This window comes from Somniosus microcephalus, chromosome 26 (genome assembly GCF_052327205.1).
Source record: "Somniosus microcephalus isolate GS21.2 chromosome 26, FLI_Smic_1.0, whole genome shotgun sequence".
NCBI classification, from domain to species: Eukaryota; Metazoa; Chordata; class Chondrichthyes; order Squaliformes; family Somniosidae; genus Somniosus; species Somniosus microcephalus.
Window position 1 is genome coordinate 44,456,376 of NC_141012.1, and position 23,516 is coordinate 44,479,891.

General features: G+C 47.6%; 1 protein-coding gene across 1 annotated transcript in view; it reads right to left on the bottom strand.

The window, feature by feature from the left end:
* Nucleotides 1-6,254: 6,254 nt before the first annotated feature.
* Nucleotides 6,255-23,516, bottom strand: part of hacl2 (2-hydroxyacyl-CoA lyase 2) — a 44,745-nt gene continuing 27,483 nt past the window's right edge. Inside the window, exons 9-15 of the mRNA XM_085968136.1 lie at nt 23,219-23,353; nt 22,116-22,230; nt 18,664-18,833; nt 17,094-17,164; nt 15,413-15,484; nt 14,062-14,167; nt 6,255-12,926 (exon numbers count right to left, since the gene is read on the bottom strand). Of these exons, the coding sequence (XP_085824262.1) occupies nt 12,748-12,926; nt 14,062-14,167; nt 15,413-15,484; nt 17,094-17,164; nt 18,664-18,833; nt 22,116-22,230; nt 23,219-23,353 (848 nt within the window). The 3' untranslated portion in view covers nt 6,255-12,747. The remainder of the gene's footprint in view (nt 12,927-14,061; nt 14,168-15,412; nt 15,485-17,093; nt 17,165-18,663; nt 18,834-22,115; nt 22,231-23,218; nt 23,354-23,516) is intronic.

The window sequence follows — 23,516 nt, forward strand, 5'->3', positions numbered from 1 at the left end:
TTTTTTTAAAACTGAGTCTGATATATAAAAACGCAAACATTTCTGGAAATGCACAGGCCGCCATCAACATCTGTAGAGAGCAGAGGCAAGTTAACGTTTTATTCCGGTGTGGTTGTGTTTGGTCAGACTCGCATCTCTTCCTGGCCCACGGAGCTGTAGTATATTCCCAGTGTTTCTGTGTATTATGGAATCTTTTACTGTCTCGCTGACCCTGTGTTTCTCCCGATTCCCCAACTTCGGGAAATCCGGACGAAACAAAACCTGAATCTCATTAAATAACCCGGGAAGCTGAATTCCATCATTGAACTGTGACTGAATAGCAAAATTACACAGCGATTTACATCCAGAAACGTATAATTTCATTCTGTGGTTGACTGTGTATCTTCTCGAGGTCAGACTGGTCACTGCGGTCAGTCAACCTTTTCCAGTAACAGGTCTTGTATCTACGCCGAGCTAGCGGGTGGGCAGGGAGGGGGTGACGATTACCCCTCTTGTACTCAGCTGTAAAACAATCCCATGCCTAGAGCACAACAGAAGATCAGGTCGGCTCAGTTACTGTGCACAATCCCCCGCGCCCCCCATACGACTTACCTTGGTGGGCCGGGTCTAAGAGATGCATTGCACGTAAGCACTAGAGGAAAGTCTGTCCCCACAGTTCACACAAATGTCTCAAAGCTAGTTATGTCAGCTAAGGCTCGCAGCGAGGTCTCAGAAACAGCAACGCAGATAGCCTGGTCTTGGTGTCATTGGTTGAGGGAGGAATGATGGTCAAGGGTGGAATGTTGGTCAAGGGAGGAGCGGTGGTCGAGGGAGGAGCGGTGGTCGAGGGAGGAGCGGTGGTCGAGGGAGGAGCGGTGGTCGAGGGAGGAGCGGTGGTCGAGGGAGGAGCGGTGGTCGAGGGAGGAGCGGTGGTCGAGGGAGGAGCGGTGGTCGAGGGAGGAGCGATGGTCGAGGGTGGAGCGATGGTCGAGGGAGGAGCGATGGTCGAGGGAGGAGCGATGGTCGAGGGTGGAGCGATGGTCGAGGGAGGAACGATGGTCAAGGGAGGAATGATGGCCAGGAGACTGGGAAAATGCCCTGCTCTTCTCCAAATGGTGCCACGGCATCCCTAACCTCCTGGATCACCAAGATATTTGTTTTGGGAGTTTTGAGTGTGCTACCGGTCACTGCCATGAGCGAGCTCTCACTCCCGACGATCTGGAGTGCGGCCCTACCTGCCCAGCTTACAGGTAAGTGTAGCGACACGAGCCCAGCGGTGAAACAGAGAACCCGTATTCTGGTTTACTGGATGCACCACGTACCTCAATGACTTTGGTAGGTAGGAGACTAAACAATCTATCGGACCTTGGCTCAGGCTATAAAGTATTAGTGTGGCGCAAGTGATGAGGGTTGTGGGAGCGTCCTGCGATTTGATTCCCTGCTGAGCTCACCCACCCTACTGTCTCACTTTCACTCAATGGGGTAATTGTAACTATTGGTGATGTATAAAGTGGGTGACAGCGATTGTCTGCCCGATTTTCCTGATGCCCCCCCCGGCACAAAACAGCCCCTGATTTTGCACTAACCGCTGTTGTTTCCATTGGAATACAATGTAAAATGGCACTAAACATTACTGGTATATAGACAATGTATTTAAAAATAGTTCAACTTTTACCATTTGAGCCATCAGCGGAAACCAAGCATGTTGCAGCGCTGTGACATGCGTCGCCCATGTATGACCCACTGCAGTGCATGTGTGCAACACACTGCCGACCGTGGCATGCATTACCCGTGTGTAACACAGTGCAGCCTGGCCATATCTTCTAACAGACTGCAGCTTGTACACTGTTACACATTGTATCACACGCCCCCATGTTGCTGTGATCCTGTCCATCATCAGGACTTGAATCATTAATTGTTTCCATGCCCTCTTGTGGACATCTTATGAACTGCAGTTCAGGCAGCGAGTGAAAGTCTTCATGAACACTAGTACGATAGCAAAATACTGCAGATGCTGGAAATCCGAAATAACAACAGAAAATGCTGGAAAAACTCAGCAGGCCAGGCAACATCCGTGGAGAGAAATTAGAGTCGACGTTTCGGGTCTAACCCTTTTTCAAAACTGGAAAGGAAATGAAATAGATCGAAAGGCAGGGCTGGGAGAGAACAAAAGAAGTGGAGAGACATTAAGAGGTATTCAAAACGAGACGAGATGGTGATAGGACAGTGGAGACAAAAGACGGCTCAGATTAGGTGTGAAATGTTCTGGCAGAATGGGAGACAGCTGCCATGTGGGAGAGAGAAAAAAGGAAAGGGGGGGGAAACCAAAACAAAGGTGTGGATAAAAAATATAAGTAAAAATGTAATAGGGGCCGAGGTTATGATCTGAAATTGTTGAACTCGATATTGAGTCCAGAAGGCTGCAAAGTGCCTAATCGGAAGATGAGGTGCTGTTCCTCGAGTTTACGTTGAGCAGCACGGTGGCATAGTGGTTAGCACTGTTGCCTCACAGCGCCAGGGACCCGGGTTCAAATCCGGCCTCGGGTGACTGTCTGTATGGAGTTTGCACATTCTCCCCGTGTTTGCGTGGGTTTCCTCCGGGTGCTCCGGTTTCCTCCCACAGTCCAAAGATGTGCGGGTTAGGTTGATTGGCCATGATAAAAATTGGCCCTTAGTGTTAGGGGGGATTAAATATGTGGGGTTACGGGGATAGGGCTTGGGTGGGATGGCTGTCGGTGTAGGGACCGGGTGCTAGGGTTTGGATGATCAGCCATGATCTCGTTGAATGGCGGAGCAGGCTCGAAGGGCCGAATGGCCTACTCCTGTTTCTGTGGAACAATGCAAGAGGCCAAGGACGGTGAGGTCTGAGTGGGAATGGGACGGTGAATTAAAGTGACAGGCGACCGGAAGCTCAGGATCACCCTTACGGACTGAACGGAGGTGTTCCGCAAAGTGGTCACCCAATCTGCGTTTGGTCTCCCCAATGTAGAGGAGACAGCATAGTGAGCAGCGAACACGGTATACTAGATTGCAAGAAGTACAAGTAAATCGCTGTTTCACCTGGAAGGGGTGTTTGGGGCCCTGGACAGTGGGAAGGGGGGAGGTATAAGGGCAGGTGTTATATCTCCTGCGCTTGCACGGGAAGGTGCCAGGCAAAAGGGAAGGGGTGCTGGGGGTGATAGAGGAGTGTACTAGGGTGTCTCGGAGGGAGCGGTCCCTACGGAATGCTGAAAGGGGAGGGGAAGATACGTTTGGTGGTGGGATCACTTTGGAGGTAGCGGAAATGGCAGAGGATGATCCGTTGAATGTGGAGGCTGGTGGGGTGAAAGATGAGGACAAGGGGAACCCTATCGTGGTTCCGGGAGGGAGGGGCAGGGGTAAGTGCGGGAGATAGAACGGACACGGTCGAGGGCCGTGTCAACCACGGTAGAGGGAAATCCTTGGTTGAGGAAAAAGGAAGATATGTCGGAAGTACTGGTGTGGAAGGTGGCATCGTCGGAGCAGATGCGGCGGAGACGGAGAAACTGGGAGAATGGCATAGAGTCCTTACAGGAGGCGGGGTGGGAGGAAGTGTAGTCCAGGTAGCTGTGGGAGTCAGTGGGCTTGTAGTGAATATTGGTCAATAAGCTATCCCCAGAGATGGAGACGAGGAAGGGAAGGGAAGAGTCAGAGATGGACCATGTGAAGGTGAGGGAAGGGTGGAAATTGGAGGCAAAGTGAATGAAATTGTCTAGTTCAGGGCGAGAGCAGGAAACGGCACTGATACAGTCATCAATGTATCGGAAAAAGAGGTGAGGGAGGGGACCTGAGTAGGACTGGAACAAAGAGTGTTCCATATGTCCCACAAAAAGGCAGGCATAGCTAGGGCCCATGTGGGTACCCATAGCAACACCTTTGATTTGGAGGAAATGAGTGGAGTTAAAGGAGAAGTTGTTCAATGTGAGAACAATTTCAGCCAGGCGGAGGAGGGTGGTGGTGGATGGGGACTGGTCGGGCCTCTGTTCAAGGAAGAAGCGGAGCGCCCTCAGGCCATCCTGTTGGGGGGATGGAGGTGCAGAGGGATTGGACGTCCATGGTGAAAAGGAAGCGGTTGGGGCCAGGAAACTGGAAACTGTTAAAGTGGCGGAGGGCGTCCGAAGAGTCGCGGATGTAGGTGGGAAGAGACTGGACAAGGGGAGAAAAGATAGAGTCGAGATAGGAAGGGATAAGTTCCGTGGGGCAAGAACAGTCTGAAACGATGGGTCTACCAGGGCAGTCCTGTTTGTGCAACTCTCCGACACCTCCTCCTACCTCCACCTGGACCATGACCCCACTACCGAACATCAAACCACCGTTTCCAAGACTGTCACTGACCTCATCTCCTCTGGAGATCTTCCCCCCACGGCCACCAACCTCATAGTTCCCCAACGCCGCACAGCCCGCTTCTACCTCCTTCCCAAGATCCACAAACAGGACTGCCCTGGTAGAACCCCCCTTTCCTTTTTTCTCTCTCCCACATGGCAGCTGTCTCCCATTCTGCTAGAACATTTCACACCTAATCTGAGCTGTCTTTTGTCTCCACTAGTCCTATCACCATCTCGTCTCGTTTTGAATACCTCTTAATGTCTGGCCACTTCTTTTGTTCTCTCCCAGCCCTGCCTTCGATCTATTTCATTTCCTTTCCCGTTTTGAAAAAGGGTTTCGACCCGAAACGTCGATTCTAATTTCCCTCCACGGATGTTGCCTGGCCTGCTGAGTTTTTCCAGCATTTTCTGTTGCTATTTCTTCGTGAACACTGTTCACACAGACGCCATGCGCTGGCACAGGGGGACCACTTTAAATAAACACTTGAGAAAAGGAATGAAAGAGGTTGATTGAACTGTGCACTAACCCCCTGGAGGGAAGCCATAGGTCTGATGCTGAAAATTTTCCAGACAAACACAATGGAGCTCTTGTGTAATTCAATGTTACCAGATTCAGAATCTTACATTAACAAGAACTTGCCGTTATGTCGCCCATTTCACATCATCAGGACATTCCCAAAAGCTCTTCATCGCCAATGAATTACAAAATCAATCATTCTTAGTGTAGGAAACCACATTTGACAAAGCAAGATCCCGCAAACAGCAGCAAAATGAGTGGCCGGTTAAATCGGATTCGGTGATGTTGCCCAAGGAATGTTGGTCAGGACACCAGGAGAACTTCCCTACTCTTCAAATAGTGACCGTGGATCTTTTACATTCACCTGAGCAGGTATGTGGTGCCTCGGTTAACCAATCCAAAAGGCAACACATCTCTCAGTACTGCACTGAAGTATCAGCCTAGACATCACTGACGCGCTGCCGATTTGGCTGGGGCGACAACAGTTTTAGCTACATGCACTCATTTTAGTGGAAAACTCCTTACATACAATGCCTTGCATTTATATAGCGCCTTTAAGGTAGTAAAACGTCCCAAGGCACTTCACAGTTGCCAAACAAAATTTGACACCGAGCCCCCCCGAGGAGATGTTCGATCAGGTGACCAAAAACTGTGTTAAAGAGGTAGGTTTTAAGGAGCATTTTAAAAAGGAGAGGTGGAGAGGTTTAGGGAGGGAATTGGAGGAGCGCAGATATCTCGGAGGGTTGTGGGGCTGGAGGAGGTTACAGAGATAGGGAGGGGCGAGGCCATGGAGGGATTTGAACACAAGGATGAGAATTTTTAAATTGAGGCGTTGCCGGACCGGGGGCCAATACACTCACACTACAAGTAAATATACTTCATGTGTATATTTAATAAACATGTAGCAACCAAGGAATTAAAGCCCCCCCCAGAATGCTCGCACATTCCGCTTTTCATTTTACCAACAAATGCCCAAAAAGGTTAAAGTTCACATGCACACCATGCAAATACGAGCAGAGATCACAGGGCCAATGATGGTGTCTAATACTCTTTTATTCACTAATCAGAAATACAATCAGCCACATCTGGATTCCCAATTAGCCACATGTGGCAACTGGCTAATGTACTGGACTACACTGGTCAACATTCTGGGCTCGAGTCTCTGGGGTGGGGTTTCAACCATCAGCCTTCAGACTCGGAGGTGAGGGTGCTGCCAACTGAGCCACAGCCGGCACTTAAAGCAATGGCAATGCCTTCGCTTAACTAACCAAAGAGCAAAAACTATCCCAATCAGAAACCAGATAGCTCTCTCTGGTAGGGGGAAAGGAAAGTGGAGGGAGCGATGCTGCAGTTATGTCTAGTGTCTAGTGTGTACCAGGAGTCTCAAGTTAAAAGCACAAGTTACACAGTGAGGCTCAGATTGAAATAAAGCATTTTATTATTTTAATACACAGTAAAAGGTACAGTATAAGAACACAGCATTTACCATTAAATGGAGGTAGAACTTAACCCAACCCACGAATGCCCATTATTGAATTTAAACTCTCCTTTATTTCAAGAATTTAAAAAAAGTCCCTTAGTATTGTAGTCAACTGATTAGAGGTTAAAAACGGATCCCCATTTGTGGCGTTTCTTGGTTCCCTGGGTCTACGCTGCACTCGGAAGCCATTTCTCAAACTCCTTCACTGGGGTTGGTCACATGGTCCAGGTTAGTGGCTTCTCTGAAGCGCCGCAATTGTCTGGTGAAACCCATAATTCAAGTGGGGTGAAGCCCCGCTTTGCTTCAGTCTTATGGAGGGGACCCTGGCCAAGCCGAGACCAGACAAAAGTTACCCAAGTCACGTGAAGCCTGAATAGCAGGGGGCCCCCGGGTCTCAACCAACCGAGGCAGGGAACCCCCGGGACTCAACCAACCGAGGCAAGGAGACCCCTGGGTCTCAACCAACCGAGGCAGGGGGCCCCCTGGGTCTCAACCAACCGAGGCAGGGAGACCCCCCGAGACTCAACCAGCCGAGGCAGGGAGACGGAGTAACAAGCAGCCCCTGGGACTCAGTTGCCTCTTCCAGTTACATCAGCAACTCTCTGAACTACAAGCTTCACCCAACTGCACTATTTCAATAATGATATTACACCACTAAAAGGAGCTGTAAATAAATATTCTGTATCGCCCCATGAACAAGTACTATCGCCTCCAGTGGGGAGTCCTGAAAGAAATCACCAATTTCCCAAATTTCATTAACATCCTAAAGAATTGATTTTGGACAATATATTAAAAAAATCAACTAATCCCCCTTTGCCAAGTCAGTCACATACAAAGGAGTTTCATGGTTAATCTCAAACCCATCATTGTAACCTGATGTTAACTGTTTGAAACCTTTATTCATTGAATATACTGACAAAGGTGAACTTAGAAAAATAGACTGGAAAATCTAAGGAATCCCTCAGTGGGAGTGGGTCATTACCACACTGAGCTGTGCGAGCCAGCCTCTGGGTTTGTACTCCTCCCCAAGAGTTTGGTTTGGTTTTGGTTTTCACGGGCGGGGCGTGGAAGAGACACGGGAAAAGTAGCAGAGATGAGAGTTTAACTGTTACAGAAAACGATCTTCTGCTTCATCTTTCATGTTCTCAGTCTAGTCTTAACTCTACGGTTGTTTCGCCAGCTATCCAACTGCTCAATAGATGGCAGACGTCGCAACTTTCGAAAGAAATCAAGGGGTACAACCAGTCATCAAACAAAATAAAGAGAAAGGCTACTGTAGTGCTGCGGACCAGCCACCAGATGTCACTAATGCACTTCCAAAGAGTACTACAGACATCTAGGGGCAAAGTATCGTTACTGCACCTGCTCCATCGCTATTTAACTACCTTAGCCTTAAAATTACTATTTACCATTAACCTGCATTAAATGAGGACAAAGGAATGTCATATGAAACCACTTAGTGTTTGTAGATGATTTCAACAGCCTAGTTGCAAGGGCCTTGACTCTAATATTGGTTTCCTGAATGTTGAACGTGGCCTAATTTCAGAATCAGGAGAGGAATGTATTGAAGCTTCCTGATACAATTCTACCCACTTACCTCAAACCCATTTATGTTAAAATCCTGTTTAGTTCGACAAAAAAAAAGGCCCAGCCCCAATGCCGCACATTAATACCGAAAACTTAGCGTGTGTCTACCTAAACTCTAGCATTGGCTAATTCGACAACATTACGTCCCCAACAGTATTGTAGGCCTTATAACCACCACTTATGTTGAACGGTGCGACAGGTGAGCAAGTGTGACATGTGCTTTCCGGGCCTATAAATTAGCTGTGTTGCGAGTGTCCATCACAGTTCACCCAAGGTGGATAACCAAGACTGGTAGCATAGGGAAATCGAGGATAAATATCGCGCAACTGAGAGGGGAAAATTCAGAAAAGTCTGCAAAATCTTTTCCGTGATACGGCTGGTGGAAATCTGCCATTCGCATAAAGGTGGAGCAGGAAGCGGGAACATACGAGCCACAGATAAAGAAAAGGGAAACTGTAAAGTATGAAGATGTTGAAGGTGCATTAACCAAGTGGTTTAATGAACTCTCCCGAAATCCCAGCAGCACAATTGATCGCAACATGTTTATTAAGAAGCTCAGAGGGTTAAATCATGACAGCTTGCGTAAACTTGGCTTGCATTGCCTTGCGTATAGAAGATTGCGGGGTGATCTAATCGAGGTGTTTAAAATGTTAAAATGATTCAATAGAACAGATAGAGAGAAATCATTTCCTCTGGTGGGAGAATCAAGAACAAGGTGACACAATAAAATTAGAGCTCGACCGTACAGGAGCAAAATCAGGAAGCACATTGTCACAAAGGGTGGTGGAAGTCTGGAACTCTCCCCCCCAAAAGGCTGTGGATGCTGGGGCCCAATTGGAGCGGTCAAGACTGAACTCGATAGATTTTTGTTAGGCAAGAGTATCAAGAGATATGGAGCTAATGCGGGCAAGTGGGAGTGCAGATCAGCCATGATCTAATTGGATGGCGGAGCGGGGCCGAGAGGCTGAATGGCCAACTCCTGTTCCGAATGTTCGCAATCAGCAAGGCGTGGGGGAAGTTCATCTCCAGCAACGGGTGGTTAAGTCACTTTTTTAAATTCTTTTTTTTATTCGTTCCTGGGACGTGGGCGTCACTGGCAAGGCCAGCATTTATTGCCCATCCTTAGTTCTTCAAGGCCTGGTATGATGTGTGTAAGGAAATTTGTAATAAGGGAAAGACTGCTGACTTGTCCCACCGACGGGTGGAAAACTCTTCGGCAAATGCTGCGGGACTACAGCTCGCAGCCCATATTTACAACGCGGATGAGATGGCCTTGAACTTTTAGAAGAGCCTGGACAAAACCACATCAAGGGACAACTGTGTACTGGTGGTAAACAAAGATTCTCGTCACCAGCAACGTGACTGGGAACAGATAAGCTGCAGCTTCTCGTAACAGGAGAGTCATAAAACCCGTGATGCTTTAAAAACATGAAACATCTACCAGTCGATGGAGGCCAAAGCCTGGGCTACATTGGATATTTGTACAAGATGGAGCCAAACACTTGATTGAAAGAAGACGATGCTTGGCCGGAAAGCAGCGTCATTAGTTGATAACCGCTCGGCCCACCCTCGTATCACTGGTTGTTTTCTCTTCCTCCAGATACCACATCCTTAATCCAGCCAGCGGATCAAGGGATTATTCAAAATTTTAAAGTACTGTCAAAATCTTTTAGCTCATTAGAAAGTTGGCAGCCATCGACACCAAGGAAGGATTGACCGGAAAACCTACTGGGGTCAATGCACAATTTAAAGAAAGCCTGGAAATTGGTAAAACGAGACAATTCAAAACTGTTATGCGCCTTTTTTTACTGCGATCCACAAGATGGCGACTTCTGTGGCCTGACAGCCGATCACTGCTGAAGGTGACGCAAATGATCAGGTTCTGTAGGAAGCTCGCGGCTCACAAGATTGGTTCAGAAATCTTGCTGTTAATGCAGAAGCACTGGATCTGTCTACTGCGGCGCTGGCAGATGAAGATATCATGGCCTCAATAAAGACGGGTCAAGGTGACAGCCCAGAAGTCGAGAAGTCTGAAAACAATGGAGTCAGTAAGGTAGCGCATGACATACAAAGAAGCATTTAGCATGTGTGCAGGATTGCAGACATCTCGCAGAGCCATCGAAAGAAATGGAAGCAGCTAATTATTTGGATAAGCTACGAGCGCTAACCCGAAAAGAACCAGCGTCATGTTTGCAACGGTCTACCCTTAAAGTCGCTATTTTTTTTTACTTAAATGAGTTAAGAAAAATTCATGTAAATAAATGTACTGAAATTTAAAATGAAGAAATTCAGCGTTGGTGATTCCATTTTTAAATGTATACATTATGTCTGCTTATTTCAACAAACTACTGCTGACAAAATTAGAACACATTGATACAAGTGGGTAGGGGGACTAAATTAGGGGAGTGGGGAGGACTGGACTAAATTAGGGGGAGCGGCAAACTGTGAGGCGGAACGCCGAGGATCGCAGGAAGACGTGGGGCAGTTTAGCAGATTGAGCAGATGCAGATCAATGTAGAGAAATGTCAAGTCATATATATTTGAGGGAAAGAACCTGGAATTGTACCCTAAATGGCAAGCTTCTCAAGAGAGCGGGAGGAACGGAGAGATCTACGGCTCAGATACAGAATCTCAAGTGCAGACCATAAAAAGACAAATGAGATTCTGGGCTTTGAACAAGGGGCAGTGAACAGGAAAGCAAGGAAGTGAAGTGGAATTACCACCAGACGTTGGTTTGGCCACAGTTAGAGCATTGCGTTCAGTTCTGGACACCTCATTATAGGAAGGATATTAGATCTATGGAAAGGGTACTATGAAGATTCATGACAATACCACCAGGATTAAGAGATGATAGTTATAAAGAAAGGCTCGAAAAACTGAGCTTTTATTCCACTGGAAGAAAAGGAATGTTCGAGTGTGTCGTTTTTTTGGACCGAGAGGCCATCAAGCGGAGATCGATTACCTTGTTGATGGCTTTGGTCGTTTTTGACAGAGAGGACCATGTGAAGGTTGCCATACCGTCAACTCCTGCAGCCAAGATGAAGACCAGGATCAAGTTAATCCACAAATTAGCTGGGACGAGCTGAGGAGCAGATGCTCACTCCCTGTGCACAGCCACCTTGGCCCTGGTTTTCTCAGAAGCTGAATACTGGCTACCAGTATGGGCAGGAAGCGCATGTATAAATCCCATTGATGCACAACTGACCACCACAGAGAGTCATCGCAGGAGCACTAAAACCAGCACCGACATTCTGGCTCCCGGTCCTCGCATGTATCTTGCCACCACCTCTCGGAACAGAAGCAGCAATAATCAGAGAATACAATCGGGTCCCTGCAAACTCAGCCCTGCCCATTAATGAGGATCTCCAGACGCTCTAGATATGCCACCTCAAGTACAGGAACACCTTCTGAGTTAGTGGCCGAAATGGTCTCGGAATTCTCGGCTGAAGACAAGTGGCAGAGATTTTGTGCGAAACCAGCGGGGTCAAGAATTGGGACCCGATCATGGACCTCGGGCGTCAAGCACCCGGCTTCACCGCACCACGTAAAGTATGGATCATTGCCAACTTCATACGGGCGCTGCCAACACCGGCTACATAAATGGAAGGTGAAGGACAGCCCAATGTGGGACTGCGCAGAGGCTGAAAACCACCAAGCATCCTGTGAGCCGTTGCTCGCTGAGATCCTTCCCTGATGGAATAGCTTCTATTTGCTCCATGTTGCTTTTCAAGCTGCCATACAGACAGAGGAAGATGGTATTAAAGCAGTTACGGTGCAACCAATAGAGGTTTTTCAAAATCAGGAGGAATTTTGAGAGGATCAATAGTGAAAGATTATTTCAACTGGTTGGGAAATTCCCAACAAGACTCACACTCAGGATCATCACTAGAAGAACAAAGGCAGAAGTTAGAAGGATTTTTTTTTCCACAAATAGGTTATTAGAACATGGAATGATTTTACCACAAGTGGCTAATGAAACTAGACTTTAAAAAGGAATTGGAGAAGTATTTGAAAAAGAATACAAGAGGGTGGAGGGAAAGAGCAGAGAAATGGAATGAGAGCAGCCAGCTCCAATTGAAGAGCCAAGTCTGGCACAGCGCAATGGGCCATATGGCTTCCTTCCTCAGAAATGCTGCAACAGGCTGTCCCAGAGAAATGGGAGGAGGGCTGTGCCTGCAATTCGACAGTCAGCCCCTGAATTCGATCATGTCACCATGGGCAGGAGGCCGGGCACTTACTGAGCAAAAGAGGGCAAAGAAAAACTAAAAAAGGGACCCGTGGCCCTATTTCAAGCTGGACCCTTAGGCTCATTGTGTGGAAGCTGGAATCACCTCACTTCCCGATAGCATTCCCGTGCTTTCTTTTGCCGGGGAGGGAACAGCGGTGTGCTCCAGCTCAGTCTACACACCACAGCCTGGCAGCCCATAGAGGCACATCCAGCAGCAGGTCTGCCAGGGTCTGCGGACAAAGGGAAGATCGTTCAAGTGGCCTCCAGGCTGGATAATGAATACCACTATTAACCAGTGATGTACAAGATTCCAAGCTGTACAACTATCAGGAATTCATCAAAATTATCACAGGGATCAATCTAAAAATTCATAAAATTTGCATTGATTATTTTTCTTTAAAAAAAAATCAAAATGCCAGTGGTCATTAGTGTAAATTAGTCTTTGATTTGGTAACTTGTGCATCAAGTATTTTTTTGCATCAAATGTTATTGCATGATTATATACAATCTTTTATCGCTCCGTTTCCTGTCTGTTTATGCCCACTAGGGCAAGGGTATAAGGAGGCAAGGCACACACGAAACATCAAACCCACGATCCGTACAGAAGCCGTTATTACACAGAGATGGAACCTTCCCTGAAGTTTGATTTTCCGATCAGGACATTTATGAGGGTCGGATTTCCATTCCTGCACTCCTCCTGAGCGGCCCTTATTATATCGTCCATTTGCTCTTCATTCTCCCGGCTCAGTAAAAAGCCTTTACCGCCATATCCCTCAGCAACTATATGGTAATCTGTGGAGAAAAGATATATCGAGGTCATTACTCCTGCCAAGCGCTCACGGTGGCTGCACTAACTGCGATTAAAGGCAGGTGGGCAAGATCTAAGCCTCTACCAATATTGCTGTCAGGCCCCCCCGGAAGCGCACGGCATGAGGCGTAGGCCTCACACTCTCCAATATTCCCTCATCTTAGGAATAGGTGCCTCGAAACCACTGGGAGGGACACAGAGTCCATGTAACCACCTTCAATCTGAACCATTAGTGCCCAACGTTTACAGACTCCTAAACTGTGCCCATTCTTTCATGGTTTCTTCTCCTTGACTCGGGAAATTAACAGTTCTTAAGCAGAAGTGAAGTGAAAACTGGTGATTTCCAAGTTAACTGGATACATCAGAGTGATTGAACGACGCAGCACGATCCTCAATCACCCCACCCCCCCACTCCAATGGCTCAGCTTGTAAATGTACTGTACGATGTGGAACAGAGTCCAGGTTCTACTGACAGGCCGTGCCGAGTTGGTTGATCCCCAGCGGGACGGCGGTAGGGCCCGCTACAACTGGACACAGTTCCCCAGGTTCGAAGCCCAGAAAAGGTTTGCGCTGTGATAGCTGTCCACTCACGCCTGCTTGGGTGAGCGACCGTGATTTGGGACAAAGCAGAGAGAATAAAGCTAAGTCGCGATGCTCTCCACAATAGACAGCCTGCTGAACACTCTGTCAACACATGGAGAATGGCATTTGGCAAGATCCAAGGTGGTGACCGGCATCTGTGGAACTGGGTCCCAGTAACAGCGAGGGCCTTTATGAAAGAAGCAAAGATAAATGGCACAGGCAATTTTCATTTTACGTTCCAAGCCAGTTGCACTTGCACATCAGTCTTACTGTCCAGTTGCATCCATATTGACTGCAAATAAAACTGGTTCACAGCCAGAAAATAGACAGCTTGCAAGCTATTAAAGAGCCATTTGCTTTTCACATGCAGTTATACATCTGTATGAATTTCACTCCACCTCTCGTCCATTCCTCTGCCTGCCATCGATACGCCAACCCAGTGGGGGGTGGGGGGGGGGGGGGGGGGTTAGCTTATAAAGACAGAAATTGCACATTTCTCAGTTCTGTATTACCACAGTTGAAGAGCCCGCCACATACCAGTGTATGCTAGACCACAAGCCACGTTGCTGCCCAGCAATGGAACCTGCTCTCGGGCTATCTGGCTCCAGCCGGCATCATTGCCGACCAAGGCGATTACAGGAGTCTGAAAGAACACAGATTAATAGAGGAAAAATAAATTTAACAGCACACGCAATGTGACCATTCTGCCCACTGGTACCTGCATCATATGTCAAAAGCAAACTACTCGTTCAGACTTGATCTAAAAAGTTAACTACCTAATTGTTCTGTGGGGAGGGGTTACTGAGTGAGAGTGTGAGGGAGCTGGATTAACATCAGTAGAGATACAGTCAGTAACACAGAGAGCTGGGGGAGAGGGGTTACTGAGTGACAGTGTGAGGGAGCTGGATTAACATCAGTAGAGATACAGTCAGTAACACAAGGCGCTGGGGGAGAGGTTACTGAGTGACAGTGTGAGGGAGCTGGATTAACACCAGTAGAGATACAGTCAGTAACACAAGGCGCTGGGGGAGAGGTTACTGAGTGACAGTGTGAGGGAGCTGGATTAACACCAGTAGAGATACAGTCAATAACACAGAGAGCTGGGGGAGAGGGGTTACTGAGTGACAATGTGAGGGAGCTGGATTAACATCAGTAGAGATACAGTCAGTAACACAGGGTGCATCAGCTATCCGAACATTACAATTCATCATACCTTGCTCCTTTAATGTGAACATTGACTCTTACTGATTAAACAAGTTCCTTTTATTGCTAATAAAGTAAATTAAAGTACCCTCTCTACAGTGCAGCACTGTCCACTGGCTGGGATGCAGGTCCATACCCACTGTGACTCCCCACATGGTGAGTTAACAATCTCAGCCGCACCCTCGCTTGGAGGTACGGAGCGGGAGGGTCTGGGGTATCCACAGGGATAGAGTCACACAATAACAACCTGCATTTATACAGCACCATTAGTAGTGAAACATCCTAAGGTGCTTCACAGGAACATAATCAGACCAAAAAAAAAGACACCGAGCCAAAGAAGACATTAGACGTAATCCTCCCAACGGCTGCTTCCAGTGAGTCGCTCGAACACAGTTAGGAGATCGCTGGCGCATTGCTCACTCAAGGGATGAGATGTGGCACAGGAAACCCAAGTAAAGAGCAACGACCACTTTCACTAGAAAAGAAATGGTGCAAAGGGGTAGCTTGCAAAATGACAGCGTCAGGACAGCTTGAATATACAGATTACCGCACAACGGAGATGTCTGCAACGGCGAGACATCCCCTTGGTGTAGTGCGCACGCGCCACGACGGCCGAGCGCTCGAAGAAATGAGCGGGAAATGGTAACAAAAGCCCGTTTAATACCAGCGGAGGTGTGGCAGGTACCTTGTGACGTTTGAAAGTGTCAAATTCGGCAATGCTGTAGCCAAGGGAACCATCTCCATAAACAATCCACACCTAGACAAAAAAAAACCACAGGGACTGAGTGCAAGGGTTTAATAATCTCTGTAGAACAGCAGAATGGTGTCACTCCCCATGGTGCAGGGAGCAGCAACAACAGACACGCTTCATTAAAAACAAGAGTCAGTGTCTTAAACTCAAGATCAATGTTTGTGACTTAAGCCAGTGCTGGGAATACAACAATCTTCCACTTGGGGCACTCAGCATTGGTATCCAGCCATTGCAAGCCAGGAACAAGAGGTCAGGCACACAGTCGAGCTCCCTGGACTCTAACAATGGCCCAGAATTTGCAGGGCATCTCGCTGTGTGTTGGATTTTTTTTCCTTCAGCCCCAATTAATTTTGTGAGGGCACCGGGGTATCTGGGACCTCGGTGAACGACAGGACCAACAGTCTATCTCTTTAACCAATGAGATTGAAGTATTGAGAAGGAAACAGAGGAACGACAGAAGGAAATAGGTTGAATTGGAGTCAAATCAGGTCCAGAAAGAGAAATAAATAGAGGGAAAGAAAGATTAGATTAAGAGAGAGAGAAAAAGACAGAAAGGAAATGCAAGAAAAAAATGTAAACTTAAAAAGCCTCTAGGAACAAATTACTACCTGCAAGAGTGAGACTTCACCATTTCAACTGTTCCCTTTCTGGGCCGGAGAGCTTGAATTTCATATCAAGACCAAAAATCACCTAATTAACAGGGCCTTCACACCGCAAAATAGCACCCCTAACTTTCTGCGGCGAGTTTGATTGGTAATTACAGCACGAATGCAGCAATTCCTTGAAACTCACAGGGAGGTTGAGGGTGAGCTGCTGCTTTTGTGAGGCTAACGGTGGAGTGGCGCAAATCCTCCAGCAATTTGTGGCAATTCGCACCTCACCGCTTACCTCTTCCTTGCCACAAATTGCTTGGGGGGGGGGGGGTTTATGCACTAATAAGGCCGTGCGCCGTGAACTCACCGTTAGTTTCCCAGCAAATCCTGGGCCAATGTGTGTTAATCCTAACCTTGAGAAAATAAACCCCATCTGCGCCAGAGTTGGCAATTCCAGCCATCCTTACACTCAATGAACTTGCCAAGCTGGGGGCAGTTTAATGCTATAGATTCACCCTTACTAGCAACTGGGTTAAGACTGCCCCAGACTCATTTTATAGGAATATACTGAGACCCCTGCAGCCCAGCTCGCTGGTCCCAAAGTAGGGATTTCCCTCCACTATCTGGCCCAAAATCGGACAAGCTAGTGGCAGAACCAGGGCTGTGCAAAAGGCCATTTCCTGGGACTTGCACTTGATCCCTCTGCTGAAATCTCTACACTGAGCACAGCTTCATCTCGACAGTTGTGGCTGGATTGGAGCCCAGACCCCAGAGGTGAAAGGCCAGAAACAGACATACGGTATTAACATGGCTCCAAATTAATCAAGACATTGGCGGGCAGGATTTCGTTCACAGTGGCTCTCTCAAAGCAAGCAAAATTGTTAACATTTAAATGATTTGATGAAATCTTTAATACGTAATAGAACACCCTCCCCTTCTTTCTGAAGGTGCCTGTTCAGTACACATCCACTGGCCAGAGCAGTCCGCTGCGTGCATGAGGAAGCAATGTAGATTGCACTGACCTGCGACTCTGGTCTGCAAAGCTTGGCTCCAAGTGCAAATCCACCACCCACTCCGAGTGTCCCGAATGCTCCTGGGAATAGAAAGATGAGAGAGATGAACAATCTGTGTAATCAGTGTCTGCATTTCCAACAAACAGATGAAAAAACACAAGAGCTACTGATTAATGTTGGTCTTAAATCATTCAGTGTACAGACTGGGTCAATGGGGGAAGTTTGGCTCAGTTCTTCTTTAGGTCAGACGATTATGGGTTGAAGTCCCACACCAGGAGTTAGATTAGCAACTCAGTAACCCCTCACCCCCAGCACCCTGGGTTACTGACTGCATCTCTACTGATGTTAATCCAGCTCCCTCACACTGTCACTCAGTAACCCCTCTCCCCCAGCGCCCTGTGTTACTGACTGCATCTCTACTGATGTTAATCCAGCTCCCTTACACTGTCACTCAGTAACCCCTCTCCCCCAGCACCCTGTGTTACTGACTGTATCTCTACTGATGTTAATCCAGCTCCCTCACACTGTCACTCAGTAACCCCTCTCCCCCAGCGCCCTGTGTTACTGACTGTATCTCTACTGATGTTAATCCAGCTCCCTCCTCTCAGCCTGATCAGATATAATAGCGCTCATTTTGGGATAAGAAGTATTTCTTTTGAAATGGACACGGAAAGCGGATGTTAAGGTTATAGAACAATGCTTTAATCTTTCTCATCAGTCAGAAACATAGAAGATAGGAGCAGGAGTAGGCCATTCGGTCCCTCGAGCCTGCTCCGCCATTCAATGCGATCATGGCTGATCATCCAAATTCAGTACCGATCCCTGCTTTCTCCCCATACCCCTTGATCCCTTTAGCCTTAAGAAATATAAAGGTTGCAGCTTCAAGCTCCAGTACAGTCTGGAGCACAAAATCTAGGCAGACGCTTCAGTGCACTACCGAGGGAGTGCTGCATTGTCAGAGGTGCCGCCTTTCAGATGCAACGTTAAACCGAGTCCCATCTGCCTGCTCATAAAAGATCCATGCACTATTTGAAGAGCTCTTGGTATCCTGGCCAACATTTCTACCTCAACCAACACTGCCAAAAGCAGATTATCTGGCCATTCACTCCTGCTGTTTGCAGGCCCTTGCTGTATGCAAACGGGCTGCTGCATTTGCCCAATAACAGTGACTGTAATTCAAAAGTAATTCATTGGTTGCAAAACACTTTGGGATGTTCCGATGACGTGACAAGATTCTATATGAATGCAAGCCCCACCTATAATTCACAGAACTTTATAGCGGTCAGAAAGTTTCAGACACCAAAACTTGCTCTTCAAGTAAATATTCTCTTCCCCCCCCCACCCCACCACTCCTGGAGTTGCTAACTCTCTGCTACCCCATCCAAGTAACCAGTCTCTAAGCGCAGACAGCGAGTGTCAACTGGTTATTTAACCAGAGGGGAAAATCCCAGCCAGCTCTCACCAGTGTCCATTTTCCAACGAGGGTCACTTGAATACAACTAGAAACAGGAACTCTGGTTGCTCCCCCTACCCCCACTTCTAACCCAGGGGCTCCTTCGACTATTCAGTTTGTACTTACCAGGATCGAGCCATCGGAGAGGTCCTCGGGGTTTCAAGATGTAGGCGGCGCTGCCCACAAAGTCACCCCCGTCGGTCACAATTATGCTGTCCTCCTCTAGCAAATGCTCAACGTGATGAAGAACCTTCAGCGGGTTCAGGTGTTTCTCCACTTCCTCCTCCGACTTTCCACTGGAAGAAGATAAATGAATAATCCACTTGTGAAACTTTGCCCTCTCACCGTCTCCCACCAGCTCAATACACATCTCATCCGACCCATCCCAACTTCAAAACCCTGAAATTTTGCTGGTCACTTTGACTCCGCTGATTGCACCCTCATCTCAGTTAGACATCTGTAGGGTTCAGGTCCAACTCCTGAGAATATTATCTAGGCTAACATTAGCAAACAGTACGGAGGGAGTGCTGCATTGTCAGTGGTGCCATCTTTTGGATGGGTCACTTTAAATGACATCTTATCTGGGTGGACGCAATAGACTCCAGGGCACTAATCAGAGAGCAGGACATTTTCCTGGTGTCCTGACTAATATTCCTCTCTCCACCAACACTACCGGAAACAAACTATCTGGTAACGGATCTCATTTACCGTTTGTGGAACCTTGCTGCGGGCAATTGGTTGCCGCATTTTCCTACATAGCAGCAATTGTAATTCAAAATTAAATTATACGTCAATCATACTGAAATGCCCCAAGGATATAAAAGAGGCGATATAAATACAATTTCCTTATGAAAACACTGTAATTTTTAGGAATAGAAAAAGGTTATTAGATCCTAGAAGACCACCACTTTCGGTTGATCTTAGTCCCACCTACCCTCCTTCACATATCATCCCTGCCCGCTCCAGAAAAGCAACAAATAGTCTGTTGAACCACTTCTACTGTCTGCTTCTTGACCATCCCTGCTAACTTGTTCAAGTCTTTTTCCATTTGGAGTGAAACCGTTTCCCAAACTTCCCCTCTTACTGCAAACATCCTAACGTTTAACTCGTGGCCCCCCCCCCCCAAACGGGTGTTTGATCCTTTCACTGTACACTCTACCCCATTGTTGCCGTCATCACTCATGCCCCATTCCGCAAGCAAATTCATTTACTTTAAATTTAATACAAACATTGACGCCCCAAAATAGGAAGCTCAGCTACAGTTTAAACCGGCAGCAATGCGCCCAGTACCAGCTGGATCTTTCCGTTGCCTCTTTCTCACCAATCTGGTCCCGCTCCCTGCTCTCCTGAAGGCATCGACTCCGATGGTTACTGTTTCTCGAGCATCTGCTAACTTGATCAACAGCTACTATCCATGTGTGAGCCTCAACTGCGAGTGTAACCAGCCTATTTGACCTTTGGGGCATCATGGTACGACCCTGCCCTCACCCAACGCTCGTCCAGTTTCCTGCAGGGCTCACTGGCCAGGACTTGGGAGTGGGATCCTCGGCCGATTTTTCTCTCAAACCCAGGTGATGAGGCCAATTGTAACATGCTTACTGCCTCCAGCACCGAGATCAGCTAACTTGGCACGAGCTGGGGCTTTTTTTTTAATTTTTTTTTTAAATTCATTTATGGGATGTGAGCATCGCTGGCAAGGCCAGCATTTATTGCCCATCCCCAATTGCCCTCGAGAAGGTGGTGGTGAGTCGCCTTCTTGAACCGCTGCAGTCCGTGTGGTGAAGGTACTCCCACAGTGCTGTTAGGGAGGAAGTTCCAAGATTTTGACCCAGTGACGATGAAGGATCGGCCGATATACTTCCAAGTCAGGATGGTGTGTGACTTGGAGGGGAACTTGGAGGTGGTGGTGTTCCCATGCGCCTGCTGCCCTTGTCCTTCTAGGTGGTAGAGGTCGCAGGTTTGGAACATAAGGAGCAGGAGTGAGCCATTCAGCCCATCGAACCTCCTCCGCCATTCAATTAAATCATGGCTGATCTGCACCTCAACTCCTTTGATCCATATCCCTGAATACCCTTAACTAACAAAAATCTATCTTTCTCAGTTTTGGAAGCTCCAATTGTCCCACTAACCCATAGCCTTTTGGGAGAAGAAAGTTCCAAATTTTCACTGCCTTTTGTGTGAAAATGTGCTTCCTGATTACGCTCCTGAACGGCCCAACTCTAATTTTAAGGTTATGCCCCCTTGTTCTCGATTCCCCCACCAGAGGAAATAGGAACTCTGTATCTACCCTATCAAATCATTTTAAACACCTCGATCAGATCACCCCTCAATCTCCTGTCCTTAAGAGAATACAAGCCAAGTTTATGCAACCTGTCCTCATAATCTAACCCCAGAGATCAAAGCTGGGCGATATGGTTTAGGTATTCCCTGGATAAACTAACAGTCTTCAGGGGGATCCTTTCGTCAGAATGTTAGTAGAGAATCAGGTAGCAAAATGCCAGCAACAGTTTTGAGTATTTTGAGTTCCCCCAATGGCTCAATTGGTAAATACACAGAAATTACAAAATGGAAACAGGCCATCTCTCTCAACCAGTCCGTATTGGCGTTTACCCTCAATGCGAGCAAATAGTCCTAATCACATTTACCTGCCCGGTCGGTCCCACATCCCTTCATCCAACTAGCCCATCTAATCTGAAATGTTCACAGCTTCTGCTTCAACCACCAACCCTGGAAGTGAAATGCCTCACAACTTGGGATTTTCTCTTGCTCCCCGTTCTGAAACCTCTTTTGACCCTGCATTCAAGATACCTCAAATAACTGGAAACAGCTTCTTCTACGATAGCAAAATACTGCGGATGCTGGAAATCCAAATTAACAACAGAAAATGCTGGAAAAACTCAGCAGGCCAGGCAACATCCGTGGAGAGAGAAATAGAGTCAACGTTTCAGGTCGAAACCCTTCGTCAGGACTGAGAGAAAAGGCAGGAAATGAAACAAATTAAAAGGCCAGTTTGGGGCCTGGGAGAGAACAAAAGAGGAGTGAAGAGACATTAAGAGGTATTCAAAACCAGACGAGATGGTGACAGGACTAGTAAAGAGACAAAAGACGGCTCTAGATTAGGTGTGAAATGTTCTGGCAGAATGAGAGACAGCTGCCATGTGGGAGAGAGAAAAAAGGTGTGAATAAAAAATATATATAAAAATGTAATAGGGGCCGAGGTTATGATCTGAAATTGTTGAACTCGATATTGAGTCCGGAAGGCTGTAAAGTGCCTAATCGGAAGATGAGGTGCTGTTCCTCGAGCTTACGCTGGGTTTCCGTGGAACAATGCAAGAGCCCGAGGACGGTGAGGTCTGAGTGGGAATGGGGCGGTGAATTAAAATGACAGGCGGCCGAAGCTCGGGGTCTCCCTTACGGACTGAACGGAGGTGTTCTGCAAAGCTTCTTCTACCCTGTCTCGGCCGTTCATAACTTAAACACTTCTCTCATGTCACCTCGTAATCTGAGCTGTTCTAACAAAAAAAAAGCCCCAATTTTTCCAGGTTTATATAGTGCTCATGTTCTTTTTATATTCCTACCTATTGGCCTTCTCCTTCTCAATGTCTCCCTCCTTCAGGCACCGTGTCCAGTCGCTGGGAGCCTGGTAACCCTTTAGCCCCTCTGCCAACTGAATTAAAAAGGAACCAGCATCGCCTGAGAGAAACAAAGACAATATTCAGATACACTGTAAGCAGAGTTACAACTAAACTAATCAGAATAGCTCAGAATAGTGTTCTGATTGGGTCAATTCAATGGCTGACAGTTAGCCCCAGTCTAGATTAAGACCCTCGCAAAACGCTGCAATGTGGCCAGGTGTCGACCAATTACCCCCTTCAACAAGAATCTCCCACCTCTGGTTGGCCTCTGGGCAGTGATTCCTCTTTTTAAAAAGAGCTACGACAGACCCATAAAACGAGTCAAGCTGTAGTCATCGCCGAGTGAATAGTAAAAACCAATATTGGTTGTGAAGTACCAGGGCACTGACTCAAGCTCTTCCTCCCTACATTCAACCCCTGGTACAGGCCCGTGCACAAACCTCCTTGCAGCTAGTTTGAGGGCAGAGGCTCAAGAGGAAAGAGGGATGTGGCTGAATGGCCCCTGAAGGGGGACGGGGGGGGAAAAAAGAGAGAAAATATGTATATTTTTTTTAAATCTGAAGCTGGCCTCCTGTTCACATCTTACGTTAGTCTGCCTAGTCTAATGCTCGGTCATTCCTCATCGTTCCCTCTCTTCCCCAAACCATCTCCCCTCCTGAAGGTGCAGACTGCCGAGTGCTAGCAACCCACCTGGATCTTGCCCAACTAGGCATTCTTTGCGTGTGAACGTTGGCAGGGCGTTCAATATTGAGTGGGCTTCAGTCAAGCTCTGACCAGACCTCCCCACACATGCATTTTTTAAACAGGGGTTACTGGAAGCCAAGCAGGTCAATTCAACAGCAGACAGTCTGATTCGCCCCCCACCCCCCATCTTTAGCTCAAGAGAGCGGAGGACAAACTTGACGACCCTTGCGTCGTCTCACCAGAGATGAAAGCCGTGATGTGCCAGGTCCATGGAGCTCAGTACACCTGCAGGCGGTGCATTCAGTGAGCGCAGTGTGGCGAGCTAACCACCCCTGCTTTTTAATGGCGACGTCACCACTCACCTCTCACAGCGAGAGTCGGCTTCCAGAACATGTCCGAGTTTTTCAGCAGCTGCGAGCGGTCGCGGTTTACAGCAACTATCCGGCTGCGTCTGTTGAGAACACGCCCATAGGACAAGCGGAAATCGCACACTGTACCTGTTTGCCGGGAAAGAAAAACCATCAGACTGGGAGGACTGGGGTGGGGGGGGGGGGGGGGGGAGCAGTAATCACCGACCCCACAGAGCAGGACATGGCCATACAGAAGCTCAACAGACAAGAGGTCGATTAAGGCAGAATTTTACGGCAGTTAAAAGTTCCT